Source organism: Antechinus flavipes, chromosome 2 (assembly GCF_016432865.1).
Source record: "Antechinus flavipes isolate AdamAnt ecotype Samford, QLD, Australia chromosome 2, AdamAnt_v2, whole genome shotgun sequence".
In the NCBI taxonomy this organism is placed as follows: Eukaryota; Metazoa; Chordata; class Mammalia; order Dasyuromorphia; family Dasyuridae; genus Antechinus; species Antechinus flavipes.
This window is the reverse complement of record NC_067399.1, coordinates 146,129,721-146,145,590: the sequence shown is the minus strand read 5'-3', so window position 1 is coordinate 146,145,590 and position 15,870 is coordinate 146,129,721. Positions and strand designations below refer to the sequence as shown.

Here is a 15,870-nt window from a genome sequence, read left to right as displayed (position 1 = left end):
GTATAGACAACTATCAGGATGAATATGTATGACCAAAAACTACTCCCTTATAGATTAGGGATGTGGAAACATATTAGAATAAAAACATTTTTCAAAAGAATTAATTGCAAGCTTATAACAATCATGTGAAAGAATGCTTCAAATCACTAATAACAAGATAAACTAATCAAAATTTGTAACGTTTCAGCTCACACCTAGTAAATTGGCAAAAATGACAGAAAATAAGAACTATTAATATTGAAAAAGCTGTAGAAAGATAGACACATTAGTGCCTTACATTAATGGAACTGTCAATCAGTTTTGGAAAAATAGTTTGAATTTATGCTATTGACTAAAAGGAGCATTGATACGTTATTATTGGAGCTATGAATTGGTACAACTATTCTGGAAAGCAATTTGTAAAGTTGCTAAAATGTCCATATCCTTTGAAAAAGAGTTTCCACTACTAGGTTTGTTGTTTGTCCTTCATTTTTTAAGAGAGTTAGTGACAGCACAGGGTGATATCTGACTTACATATGTATTGGATTTAAGTGAGGCAAAGTTGAGCAAAATTGTCAATCGCATTCTCTCTTCCAGAATCATTGAAACCCAGTGGTGAGACAAAATTAGGTTTATAGCAAATGTTATAGAAGTTATTGATAAGGAAGTCCTGTTATACCAAAATATTTATAGCAGCACTTTTTGTGAAAGCAAAAAATTAGGGTTAGTGAGGGGAGCAGATGCCTAAGGATTGGTGAATGATTAAATTATGATACGTGAATGTAATGGAATATTACTGTGAATATTGATGATAAATACAAAGAAATATAGAGAGATTTATACAGTTTGATGCAGAGTGAAGCAGAGCCAACAAAGCAATTTACACAGACTTCATTGATATAAATGGAAATGCAAGCACCCAAAAAAGCAATAGTAAATGTTTCAAAACTGCAAAGAACGAGCATAATTCCAAAGAAGAGAAATGAGAAAACTCTATCTTTGATGATACATAGATCTGTCTTTTTGTATGAGCATAGGTTTAGAGCTGGAATGAACCTTAAGATCTGTCCATCATATCTAATTTCATTTTACAGATGGTAAACCGAGGCCAAAAAACACAATTACAGTCACAATAATCAAATTTCTTGAGCAGAATCAGGAGAGCTTTGTACACAGCAACAAGACGATTATATGATGATCGGACATGACTCTGTTCTGATGGACATGACTCTTTTCAACAGTGAGATAATTCAGGCCAGTTCTAATGATCTTGTGATGAAGAGAGCCGTCTTCACTCAGAGGATTGTGGAAACTGAGTGTACATTTTCACTCTTTTTGTTGTTGTTTGCTTGCATTTTACTTCCTTTCTCATTTTTTTTCCCTTTTTGATTGGTTTTTCTTGTGTAGCCAAATAACTGTATAAATATGTATGCATATATTGAATGTAACATATATTTTTAACATGTTTGACATATATTGGATTACTTATCCTCTGGGGAGGGGGTGGGGAAACAGGGTGGGGATTGGAACACAAGGTTTTGCAAGGGTTGATGTTGAAAAATTATCTATGCATATGTTTTGAAATTAAAAAGCTTTAATTAAAAAAAAAAAAAAAACAGGATTCAAACTCATGTTTTCCTGATTCCAAGTTCAGTGTTCTACCCATGTTACCTTTTGTCCTGATATTAGTGAAGTTGTCAATAGAAAGTCCAATATAAATCTTACATATAATAGCCATCAATTACTCTGAAATTTTCTCTGGACTTGTCATTGCCATCTGTAAGTTTGCAAAATAATAACAAATTTTGTTTGGCATTATTTTGAACAACATGTCTTATATATGTAATCAAATGAACATCTTTAACTTCATCTGTTGTATCATCTACTTGTGTAAAAGAGGAAGATTTTAGTGCCTTAATTCCAAAAGTTTCCAGACATATGAGTATTTCTCTTCCAACCATATCCTCTACAAGTAGAACTATTCAAAGTTTCTTTACATATGATTCACCAAGCATTGTTTTATTTGCATCGATAAGGCAATAGTTAAGGCCAATGTTTCCTATTGAATGGAGGTTTTTAAAAATATTTTTCAATCATATTAGCAACCTTACATAAGTAATTCTTTTGATATCACATTGTTTTTTTTGGAGATTAAAAAAATTTAATAATAGCTTTTTATTTTCAAAATACATACAAAGATAGTTTTCAGTATTCACTCTTGCAAAACCTTGTGTTTAAATTTTTCTCCTTCCCTTCCCCTCACTTTCCCCTAGACAGCAAGTAATCTGGTATAGGTTAAATATGTGCAGTTCTTCTAAACATATATTTCCACATTTATTATGCTGCAAAAGAAAAATTACATCAAAAAGAAAAAAGAGAAAGGAAAAAAAAAGCAAGCAATTTGTCATCTTTTTTTGAAAGGTGAAAATACTATCTTATGATATACATTCAGTCCCCGTACTGATGTTTCTCTCTATCATAAGTCTATTGGAATTGGTCTGAATCACTTCATTGTTGAAAAGAGCTTAGCTGATCATCACGTAATCTTCTTGTTGCCGTATCATATTATTTTTGAAACAGTTTATATTTATTAAAATAAATACTTTTTGCAAAAAATTTCCTGCCTTATGTATTCTACATATATATTTCCAAGGAGAGAATTTCTTAAGTTTTATAATCTTTGCTAGTTAAGCATTTATATAAAGTAAATTGTAGTCCTTTCCTCCAACAATAACAATATTTGTGAATACCAGTGATAAATATAGTAGATCTTGTTTGTGCTTGTCTATTCCCATTAAATTATTCTTTGTCTTTGTTCATACTTGCTTCAGCTTCTCCTGTAAATTTTTTCTTCAAACCCATTATGTGTATTTAATAGTGACAGAGGGATATTATTTCACTTTTAAAAAGAGACAAAAAATTAAGACAAATTTAAATCGAATCATTGAAAATCTCACTTTATTTATAAATGTTTTTTATAACCATTCTCTTGATCCAAGGCAATCCCAATAAATTTTGGATAGGAAATACCATCTGCATCCAGAGAGAGATGGAGAATGAAGTAAATTTACACATGCTGTGTTCACTTTTTTTTTTCTTTTTCTTCTGTTTTTTTTTTTCTTTTGTTCTGATTTTTCTCTCCCAGTGTGAATAATAAAGAAATGGGTATTAAAAAAAAATCAATATGACTTCATGTCATTCTGGAAGGAAACTCACACAACTGTGTTTTAGAGCTCTGTCTTTGACTTTCCTCCAAGCTGTTGACTGTAGCTATACACTTTTATTGCTTTCACACCATTTTCCCCATTTTCCTTTTTTTATGTTAACATCTTACTCATGACTACCTAAACAATTAAATTGATGTCTCTGCAAAGTTATTTATCAACTCTAATTCTACATTTGCTACTTTTTACAGTTGTCATTTGGTTGCAGTGCTCTTATTTTTCAGGTGAAGACCCAGAAATTGAAAAAAGTTGGAAAGCAGTAGAGGGTTGGCTTCCTCAGTCTCTTAGTGAAAGAATTCTACATCTTCTTTCCTGTCCCTTGCCTTTCTTTCTCAAAAATGCAGTCTTCGAGTGTCTCAAACTCAGGATAGAATATAGCATCTTATTTGAACTTTAAAAGCAGTGTTGTGAGGTATTTGGAAAGGGCAAATGGGAAACAATATATTTGTGAGTGTTATTTTTTTTCCTCACTAGCCACATCTGATATTTATCTGCCCTGTTATATATTGAAAAAGATACTGGAGTGGTGAGGTCTGAAGGCCTGGGTTCATTTCCTAACTCATCCACTAACTACTGGTATGATCTTGGGCAAATCATTTCTCCTCTAAGTTTATCCTTATTTTACAAATGAGACAGTTAGACTACATAATCTTTAAAGCCCTTTCCAACTCTAAAATTCTTCTTTCCTTTCCCACTTTTCCTAATCTTTTTCTGTTCCTTTTATCGGGAATTTACTTCTCCTTACCTTTACCTCTTAGAATCCCTAGAGTTTTTCAAAACATTGCTTTCTTTTTCCTTTTGCTTCTTAACTCCCCAGGCGCATAATAAATGCTTAATGAAGGAATGTTTATTGTTTTATTTTTCCACTTTTCTCGTTTACCTCCCTCTTACTTCCTTTCCTTTATTTTCCTTTCCTTCTCAGCTAAATTTTTTCCTTTTTTTTTTAAATTTCAGCAAATATTTCATATTCATTTGCTCACTTCTCTAAGTACAGTTTTCTTATATTCATTTAACATCTCTAGCTTTCTGTTTGTGCTAATATTCCCTTTCTATTTTTCATACTTTTTCTGTGGGACAACCAATCACACACACATGCGTGCGCACGCACACACACACACACACACACACACAATTAAAAAAAGAATTAAGAATGTCTTTATTGTCAGAGGGGAGATTGAACAGTTGACTAGAGGCATTTTGATTAAGTTTCTTCTCAGTTTTTTGTTTTAGCTGTAGTGTTAACTTTGTATTTCATTGAAATACAGATTTAAGGGTCTGCAAGTTTGTCATTAGTTTGGTATGAAAAGCAAAATTTGGTACCTGAATCCTTAATGAATATTGAATATCATCTTAGTTTGGTTTTCAAAACAAAGCCAGAAATATATAATGACTTTGTTTTATTGTAGAAAGAAATTAAAGTTAAAATGTACAATTATTTCTTCTGTTTTAGGAATCACAATATTTCTGATTTGCAAATCAGATTATTTGCATTACAAAAAGCTTAATTTTTTAGTATGAAATAAAAGGTTTCTTTAATTATAGTACACCTCTAGTCAATCATTTAAGCTTTTATTCAGAGCATACAAAATAATAATAGTAATAATACACTGAGTTCTTTAGAATTTACAAAGAATTTTCCATGTAACAACTTTATGATGTAGTGAAGTTAAGATATAACTGAAGCTTGAAGTTGTGTCAAATGACTTGTCAGAGTTAGGTGTTAGAATGAGAATTAGAACACAGATTTCTTGATCCTATGCATATTTTATTAGTTTTGTGAGTTAGACCAAAAAAAAAAAACAGCCTTTAAAATCATAGTTTATAATCTATTTGGAAAAATAATTTTGCATTTATGACAATTAGAAAATAATATAGAAGAATAAATGTTGACGCTTGATGTTTTAAAGATTTTTACTTGACAGATCACATAGGAATGGAAGAATTGGAATAGTCATTGCCAATTAAAAATCAGTCACTGATTGACAGAGTACCTTCTGTGTTGTAATATAAGATAGGAGGGAAAATAGGATTTGGTTTACAGTCAGAATTTAAAGTGCAGATCTCTTATGTAATATGAGCTTGTACTGGTGGTTATAATGATTGTTCTGGTGTGGTTTTAAATTTTTCAGCCATTGTATTTTTCTTCCTCTAAGTTTCCTGAATATCAAGTTTAAAATGTTGGCTTTATTTACTTCTTGTAAATTTTAAGAGGCTGAGAACCAGGTATATACAAAATTAAAAACAAAAAGCAAGAGAATGTGGGCAGTGCAGAAAATACCAGATGTGAAAATGGAAGATATGAATGCATCCTATCCTAGCTCTGCCACTAGTTGACATTTTTAACAAGTATCCTTCCTGGACTTCTATTTCCTCATCGATAAAATGAGGGTGTTAGACTAAGTTATTTACAAGCTCCCTACAAGCTCTAGATATGAATCTATTAAATTTGCTTACAGAGAGTGGAAGGTTGTTTTTTTTTTTTTTTAATAATGGAAAACATAGTATAACTTTACAGCAGTTTTTAGCATGTGATACTTTAACCTAATTATTCAATTTCTAACTTTTGTCTAGCCATTCCACCCTATGGTGAATCTGGATTGTTCCCGAGATTTCCGTCCATTTCTTTGTGCACTGTATGCACCAATATGCATGGAATATGGACGTGTTACACTACCCTGTCGTAGGCTATGTCAGCGAGCATATAGTGAGTGTTCCAAGCTCATGGAAATGTTTGGTGTTCCTTGGCCAGAAGATATGGAATGTAGTAGGTAAGAAAATCATTTAAATTTGTATTGGTTGTTTTTATCATGAGAATAGAAAAAAATTAATGTTTTATTAATTTAGAGCAATTTGAGAACAAAGACCTAAATAATTAAAATTAGTGTTTATTTTGGAGCAGGATTGGAGGGAGTAAGGGAAGGGGAATATTTGGCCTGCAGGTTGTACTAGAGCTAAATCATTTGTTAAGAAAACCACAGGTGATGAGCGGAAAGCTAGGTACAACCACCTCCCACTGCTTGAGTTCTATAAGTTGATAATTGTATTATAAATTTTGAAGTGGCCCATGACAGAAAGGTTCCCCACTCCTGATTTAGAGCAATAATTCTAATTTTAGATATCTAATTTATTTCTATGGGTTTTAAAAGCACTAAATGGATTCAAGCTTGGAAGTACAACTTTCTTTGAATTAAGAACCCACTGAAAGAAAGAACCTAAGCAAAATTACATTAAAAAAAAACAAAAGCATTTGCCAAAGTAAAACCCAATTTAAACAGATATAAAAAAAAAAGAAACAGGAAATATTCCGCTCATCTGTTTCTGCTATTAAGAGAAGAGCAAAACATCCAGAGAGAGGATTGTGGGAACTGAGTATGGATGACAATATAGTATTTTCACTTTTTTTGTTGTTGTTTGCTTGCATTTTATTTTTCTCATTTTTTTTTCTTTTTGATTTGATTTTTCTTGGGCAGTAAGATAATTGTATAAATATGTATGCATATATTGGATTTAACATGTATTTTTATCATGTTTAACATATATTGGATCACTTGCCATCTAGGGGAGGGCATGGAATGGAGGGAAGATAGGAAAAAATTGGAACACAAGGTTTTGTAAGGGTTAATGTTGAAAAATTATCCATGCATATCTTTTAAAAAATCAAAAGCTTTAATTAAAAAAAAAAGAATGGAGTAAGAATTCCAGTATTAAGAATTGGAATGCTATACAATAAATATAACAAATTATAAAATTTACATTGATTAATATTAGTTAATTAAAGGAAAGGCTTGGGTGAAGAGAGGGGTGGCATAATCAAAAAGAGGGGCACAGAGCAAAAAACAAGACAAAGCCATGAAGAAACACAGGCAGACAATTTGGTAAGGACACAATGACAGACAATCTGTAAACTGAAGGGAAAAATCAATTGTTGAATCACCCAGATCATACTAGCATATACTTTTTTTTCTCTTTTTCTACTTTGCCATGGGAAAAGGAAGGATATAAAGAAGTTAAGGGAATTAGAGGAACCTTCTTGGTGATCAGGAAGGCTAGAGAAGACTTTCCCTTTGATTAATTAACAAACCAGAATAAGGCTGTCAAAAACTATAGAAAAGCCACTGGAAAGGACTTTAGATGAAAAACTTTCTTGAAGCATGAGTGCATATGTTGTGAAAATTTTGAAAAATTCAGGATGACTTAGTCTGGGGAATAAATCATTCCTCAAGGAAAAACCAAGGTTAAATTAAGTAGTGATTATGAATAGTTAGTAAATGAAGTACTTAATTGTGTATGGGTATTTGTACTTCTTTAAGTGTTATTCTAAATAATAACAGTAATAATACCTTATTTGTCTGTAAAGTACTTGACAGTTTTCAAAGTGTTTTTATATTACTTTCTTTGCTCCTATATTTTGTCTTTTCTAAGTGTTTTTAAACCAATTAATGATTTTATCTTAGCCATTTTGATAATGAAATTTTCTTTTATAGGGAAAACATATTGATTAAAAAGTGATTTAGTTAATCACACCTATGGGAAATCTGGCTGTTTTGGGGGAAAGCATATTTGATTTAATTGTAAACAATATACCTAATGAAGAAATGCATAGTCTTTTATAAGTCTAGATCTATAGCATGACTTATGATAGTAAAGGTACTTTTTTTAACCTCTTAGGTTCCCAGACTGTGATGAACCCTATCCTCGCCTAGTAGATCTGAATTTAGCTGGAGAACCAACTGAAGGAGCCCCAGTGGCAGTTCAAAGAGACTATGGTTTCTGGTGTCCCCGAGAATTGAAAATTGATCCTGACCTGGGTTATACTTTTCTTCATGTGCGTGATTGTTCACCTCCTTGTCCAAATATGTACTTTAGACGAGAAGAACTTTCATTTGCTCGATATTTTATAGGACTGATTTCCATCATTTGCCTTTCTGCCACATTGTTTACTTTTTTAACTTTTTTAATTGATGTTACAAGATTCCGCTATCCCGAAAGGCCTATTATATTTTATGCTGTCTGCTACATGATGGTGTCATTGATTTTCTTCATTGGGTTTTTGCTTGAGGACCGAGTAGCCTGCAATGCATCTATCCCTGCCCAGTACAAGGCTTCCACGGTGACACAAGGGTCTCATAATAAAGCCTGCACTATGCTTTTCATGGTGCTCTACTTCTTTACCATGGCTGGCAGTGTCTGGTGGGTAATACTTACCATCACATGGTTTTTGGCAGCCGTGCCAAAATGGGGGAGTGAAGCTATTGAGAAGAAAGCTTTACTTTTTCATGCCAGTGCATGGGGCATTCCTGGAACTCTCACTATCATCCTTTTAGCTATGAATAAAATTGAAGGTGACAATATCAGTGGCGTATGTTTTGTTGGCCTGTACGATGTTGATGCATTGAGGTATTTTGTTCTGGCTCCCCTCTGCCTGTATGTGGTAGTTGGAGTTTCTCTTCTATTGGCTGGTATCATATCCTTAAACAGAGTTCGCATTGAGATTCCATTAGAAAAGGAAAATCAAGACAAGTTGGTGAAGTTCATGATCCGGATTGGTGTGTTCAGTATTCTGTATCTTGTACCACTCCTGGTTGTAATCGGATGCTATTTTTATGAGCAAGCGTACCGTGGCATATGGGAAACAACATGGATACAAGAACGCTGCAGAGAATATCATATTCCATGTCCCTATCAGGTAAGGAAACACATTATATATTTCAGTATTTATAGTACTGAGAATATAAGGATTGGTGCAATGATTTAATTATTAAATCATTTTAAATCTATAATTAAAAGTCATGCTTTTAAGCATTGATGACCTTAGAATTTTACAATCATCTAACTTTAAAAGGACAAAATTAAATATTTTTACTAAATATGTAATGCAAATGCCCCAGTTTTAGATGGAAGCTGTGTTATATCATATCATTAGTGATTTAGAGCATTTTTGGTTTACATGATTATTGACAGTTTAGATTTCTTCATATCTATTTTGGGAATGGCTTTTTTCTTATAAATTTAAATCTGTTTCTTAGGCCTTAGAAATGGGAACTTTAATCAAAAAAACAATGCAAAGGATTTTTTCCCCAATTAACTATTTCCCTTTTCATTTTAATGGAACAGGTTTTCTTGTCCATTTTACCTTCAGTAATCCTCTTTATCCCTTTCTTGGTCATGTTCCCCTATCCATAGATCTGAAAGTTAATTTTTTCTTGTTTTGCAATTGGTTTATTATATCATCTTTTGTGTTTGTCATATGTATTTGGAGATTATTTTGGTATATTATTTGAAGTGTTTGTCTATATCTGATTTCTGACAGACTTCTTTCCAGTCTTTCCAACTGTTAAAAAAAAACAGAATAGAAAAAATGAATAGAGTTGGCAGCCCAGTATCCCAGCTAGGATCTTTGAGTTTATCAAAGAGTCACATTCTTGATCATTTGTTTTCATAATATTGTGTATCTACTCTGTTCCACTGATCAACCTCTGTATTTTTTAACCATTACTAAAAAAAATTGTGATGATTACTTCTTTGTAGTATAGTTTGAGATCTGGAACTGCTAGACCCTCTTCTTCCTCACTTTTTTTTTTCCACTATTTCTTTGAGATTTTTGGTCTTTGTTTCTCCAGATTAATTTTATTTTTTTCGTAGTTCTATAAAGCTAGAACTTTGGTAGTTTGAAGAGTATTCTGTTATATTAATATGATTTTAATGTATGTCTTGGTAGATAAATATCTAAGTATTTTATGTTCTATAATTATTTTGAGTGGAATTTCTTTTCCTCTTAGGTTTTGTTGGCAATATATTTGTTTGGTAATATGTTTGTAGTAATATAACACAGTGGTAGTGCTTTTCCTCTAAAACTGTCTTTCTAGGAAAATCACCAATAGAAGATACCACTAGAAGGAACAAAAACAAAAAAAGACTTTCCTCTCTGATTTTCTCAAGCTTGATGTAGCTTATTTGTACATAGTTGTTTGCACATCGTTTCTTCCATTAGACTGTGAACTTCTTAAGGAAAGGAACTCTCTTTTGCCTTTTTTTTTTTTTTTTTTTTTGTATCCCAAGTATTCCCTTGTTTTCAATGTCTGACACTGTAGGTGTATAATAAGTCTTTATTGATTGATTGACCAATAGTTAGAATAATAAAAAAAAAAAAAACTATTGCTTTTCCTGTACAAATTACAAGTCTGCTTACTTCCTCCCCTGACTTGCCAAATATGGGAAGTATAGCTTGGTGAGCAAAGATAGAGGTGACAAAGATAGAGCATGGGAGGGAGGTCTGGACCAGGGTAGCTAAGTGAGCTTGCAGATAGGCTATGTGTATTCAGGATCTTCACAATGAGAGATTTGTGGGTTCTTCCCCCTTTCTCCCTAGAGTTTGGATAGTAGAAGTAGAGTTGACTGAGAATGTCAAAATGTTTCTCATAACCTTGCAGGAAAATGAAGGATTACATCTGAGTCATTTACATCATGTCTATTCTGGCTGGTAGGAGCCATCAGAAGAGGGAAGAATAGTATTAAAGAAAGGAAAGCACTATTCTGAGACAGAGGAGAGCTCAGTGTGAAGAACATAAGCAGAAAAGTGACCGCCACACTCATTCTGCTTCATCAGTAACAATTCAAATTATTGGAGATCTTTCTGCATATCTGCCAAGGCTAGTCTCTTACCTCTTCTTCAGCGCTCTCTATGTACTCTGTTTATGCTCAGAAAAGCTATTAATGCCATCTGTTTCCAGGATAATACCTGGTATTTGAAATGTTGGGGAGGAAACCTCAACTGTTTCTAAATATTGGAAAGATCATAACTGACATGCTTTTAAGCCTTTCTTCTCAGTCCATCTTGTTGGCCAGTTTAGTCATTCTCTTGCACATTTTGCTTCTCAACTCATTCTTATAACACTCAGCAAAGAACTTGAAATGTATCTTTGATTATACAGCATTGAAAGGAATTGGTCCTATTACTTTGAATTTGACCTATAATCTTATTACATTATCATGAGCTGCTCTTTCTCTGTCCTCTTTCTCCTGTTCATCAAAATGAAAACCTCTGGGAGAGTGTACTGTGTCTCTTTTTGGTGATCTTCTAGCAATATATATTCACAAGATGATTTACCTGCAGTCTGCCCTTGGTAGTTCACCTCCTACAGAGAAGCTCCCTTCAACATACTCATTTTCTGCCATACTGAAAGCTCCCACGAAACTACCACCAAAGTGGTTGACTTTGGGGACAAGCATTGGTGGTTGGTTTCACCCAAGGAAAGCAGGACTCATTCTGCCAAGAGCTTTCTGCACTTTTCCAATGTTCTTCGTGAAGATTTGTTTTTTTGTTTTTTAATTGAAAGAGTAGGGCAGAATCTTTTTGACATTTACATCTAGGTTTTTAATACTATTGCAAATCTAAAATCACAGCTTTTCCTGCAAATGATTTTTAGCTTTTGATAGTGCTATGCTGATTTGAAAATTTCCTTTGTTTTCCTATGCTATTCCTTTCTCTCCCCCTTCTACCACCCTTAGTTGAGTGGATTTTGTAAATCAGTTGTTTCTTTGTTTTTTGTAAAATCCATATACTGGGTGTGAAGGGGAGTCTTTCAGGTATTCCTGGTTGCTTCCTTCTATAGCCTTTGTTGTTTTGTGTGTGTATTTTTTTTTTTAAACTCAGGATAGATTTTCCTTCCTGTTCCACTGTCAAAATTAAAAAAGGTTTGAGGCAGCAAAAAATCACTTGTACATTTAAGATTCCTTAGTCTTCAGGTGAAGTACCATCTCTGAACAGGTGTCACCATTAACAAAATGCTTAGGTCCTTTCTTTCTCCCATTGGAGAGGGTAAAGAACTCTTTCCAAATCCTCCACCATTTAAGGAAGATGTCTAGGACATTTGGCTCATCATTTTCCATCCAACTACTCTCCTGAATTGTTTGATCTTCAGAAACTCTGGATGTCATTCTGTAAGATGAAATCAATTCTGTAACTCATCTACTCAAATAATTTCCCATCTTAACTACAGGATATCATCTTACTCCAAGGGTACTTGCTAAGTATCTCCACCTTCCCACCCATGCTTTTCAACTTTTTTTTTTTAATGTAGTCTGCCCCCATTAGATTGTGAATTCCTTGAGGGCAGGGACTGTCTTATTTTCTTATTTGTATCTCCAATGCTTAACAGTAGGCACTTAATAAATGTTTATTAACTATTAACTAAAATGCCCTAAAAAAGTCCATTTTCATAAACACCAAGGACAGCTCCGTACACTAAAGAGCCAAATAGCTGAAATTTATTTTGTCAGATTACTGCCATATCTAGCACTTCAGAGGGATGATGAATGCTGCACATGATCAGTAGCCATATTAGAAAGTGAAGTTACAAACATTAACATATATTTAGGTGAGTTTTTTTCTGACAACAAAAGATTGAGGGAGTAAAAGGGAAAAGTAAGGATACAACAAAGAAATTATGCCACTTATAAGTTAAAGTAAACAGATATGTGTTTGAGATTAAGTTTCTAATGCTATTCAAGGAATACAAAGTCTTATGTGGGTTCAGAAAAGGGGAAATTTAAAGTAATTGGGCAATTGTGACCAACAAAATGAGACGTTTTCTCTAATTTTCATAACTTCTCAAACTTCTCCAAAATAGGAATTATCCACAAGAATTAAAGCAGTTTTAGCTATTTCTACAGCCTAAAACAATCAGAACTTTAATGAGGTTTTAAAAAAAACTTTATGAAATAACAGCAAATAAAGTTAACATCTAACTCCTAATTTGCTTATTCAGTTCTTCTCTCCCATGCAGAGAGAGCTGTACAAGTTGATCCACAGGCTTGCAATAGAACTCAGTTCTACTACCATACTTTTCTTCTAGGGCTGTGCAAAATCAAAAAGTAGAAACTTTGATTGAAACAAAACTGGTTGAGAAAGCAGTGTGACTACACGACTGCAAAATAAACTCTACCTAAAACAAAGCAGATAGGAAAACCAGGGAAGATATTAATAATTGCAGGGAATATGGCCTTCAGATAAGCTAAAAAAAAGTCCAGACATCTGTGAACTAATTTTGAAAGACAAAGGAAAATAAATCAACACCTGAAGAAGCAAAAGACTGAATTTCTAAGAGAGAATGAGACCAGAACAAGATAAAATAGAAATAAAAATTGTGAATAAGAATTTATGGCATGACTAGCAGAAATAATGACCAGAAATTGAATCTATAGTCAAGTATCACCAATGAAACAAAAGGAAATAACAGATTGGAAACAGAAGTACATGTAAGTGAAAGACAATCTGAAAGAATAGTAACAAAAAGCAATAGCATGAAAATAAAATATTTCTTATAAACAAAACATTTATCTCAAAGATAAAATACAGAAAGCCTACTTACAGATTATAGATTCCCCAAAAGAACATATTAAGCAAAAAAAAAAAAAAAACCTTCAAAACAATTATAAAAGAAATCATGCAAGAAAATTATCCAGGAGTTCTGAGTTTTCATTTAGAAAAAACTAATAATACATATTCTAAGACATGCAATGACAAATTTAACAATTCCATTTATAAACAATACATTCCACAAGTGATCAGGAGAAAGGCCTTCAGATATGATGGGAAGGAAATTAAAATAAACCAATGCTATTCTTCACGTAACAAAAACTGTAGGAGGAAATAGAATAATGTGGTCTAAAGAGGAAAGGAGTGACATGCCCTACAAACTTGATCCTATTATAAATGGAAAAAAAAAAGATGGATTGCAACAAAAAAAGTGCTTTGAAACATTTCTAGAAAGAAAACTAGATGTGAACAAATGGTTTTCTCAAATACTCCAAACAACAGAAATACAAGAAAAGTAAACAAATTCAGAAACAACAAAAATAATAGAGAAGTTAAAATATTTCTTTCTAAAAATACATAAATAAAGATGACAGCAGATGGCAAGTAGAAGTGATGGTAGAGAAACATGACTCATACATTATGGACTACACTTTACAAATAGCCCACCTATAGGTAAATCACTTTTTTTGTGAGACCGTTATAGAAGGGGAGCATACATAAAAGAGAGAGAAGTAAAAAAAAGAGTGGAGGATATTGATCTTTAATTAAGTGAAAGATTAACAATGAAGGGGAAATAACTCCTCTATTCTTTTAGGAAGAAGAGAAGCCATAGGAAAATGGACAAAGAGGAAGAAGGGACTAGAATGAGGAGAGGGATACCACTGATAATTGATCCCTTGGGATAAGAAAGATAGTTTATATAGAATGATGGGAGACCTAACAATGGGTTTAATCTGTAGGGATTTAGTGAGACCATTCATCTTATCCCAGGAGAATGGGAATCAGAGATCTAGGTGGTACAAGGTACCCAGAACAGTGAGAGGGTAAGGAAGTAGGGAGATTTCATGGCAAATGGGGGAGGGGGAAGTGACCATGAGAAAGACAAAGGTTATTAATGAACTGCATGATCAGGGACAAAGGAAAATTCCCAGAGAAATATTTTCTCTTTCACCTGCAGGAACTTTAGTGACTAAGGGCAATATCTACAAAGCTATATATGTGGAAAATATTAAGAAGAGGGAACTCAAAATAAGTATCTTAGAAACTTTTATTTCCAGGAAGAATATAGAAAATAATGAAGTAAAAACAAATACAAGGGCCATGAGCCAAAGAATAAAAATCTTAAGATAGAGAAGATAACTAATGGAGAGAACACATTTAAAAATTTCCTTTTAGGGAATAATACAGAAAATAAAATGAAGGGAAAGAGAAGGGTATTTTACTTGACCATTATCTGTAAAGAGGAAGAACTAAGTAAGTAGATACAAGAAGGAAAGAAAAAAGAACTAAAAAGTTAAGCAAAACTCCAAAATTAGAAAAAGAGGTAAGATTTTTACTTGAGGGTAAGAGGAAAAGAGCTACTAGAAGGAAATAAGGTTGCCTTAAAATAGATTGGGCTAACATGACCAAAGATACAAAGTACTCTGTTTACAGAAGAAGAAGAAAAATAATTCTATTTGAGGGACAAAAAGCAAACCAACATTAGAGGAAAATGAATGAATTATAGTAAAACAAAGTATGATCTTGGATAAAAAAATAAAACTACAACCTATTGCTTTTAAGAAGCATATATTAGAAACACAGAATATACACAATAAAAAATAAGAGGCTAAGGTAAAATTACAATGATAAAGTAAATAAACACTTTATTGCATTAAATATTATTGGACTGGAGCTGGTTCTGCAAATTATTCACTTTTTTGTGTAGTTTACATATGGACATTCTCAAAAACTACTGTAGGCTTGGAATTGTTGAATTTGCATTTGTGTAAAGCATCAATGTTGTCCTTGTTAAGGGAGAAAGATCAATCTAGATTCCAGATAATATTTGTTATATATTAAATATTTCTATCACACAAGGAAAAAAAATGCAGATTTTAACATTAAGAAAGTCTTTGGGGAGAGAGCTCCAAATCCATTATTGGTTAACAAAAAAAAAAAAAATCCTTTTCTTTGGCATTTTCCCAAGAAAATGCTATAGTCGTCCACATTTGCAAATGATTTATTGTAATTTTTGTATGTTTGTCTCATCCAGGAAAATATGATTGGAAATTATACAGAAATAGAATTTATATACAAAATGTACTTGTATAACATAGTTGAAAGACGTTTGATATGCTCCAATAAAAT

The 15,870-nt window shown here is 32.7% G+C and overlaps 1 protein-coding gene across 1 annotated transcript in view; it reads left to right on the top strand.

Annotated features, from left to right (window-relative positions):
* FZD3 (frizzled class receptor 3) overlaps positions 1-15,870 on the top strand; it is a 76,686-nt gene that overhangs the window by 45,081 nt on the left and 15,735 nt on the right. Inside the window, exons 3-4 of the mRNA XM_051975745.1 lie at positions 5,775-5,971; positions 7,872-8,889. Coding sequence (XP_051831705.1) covers positions 5,775-5,971; positions 7,872-8,889 — 1,215 coding nt within the window. The remainder of the gene's footprint in view (positions 1-5,774; positions 5,972-7,871; positions 8,890-15,870) is intronic.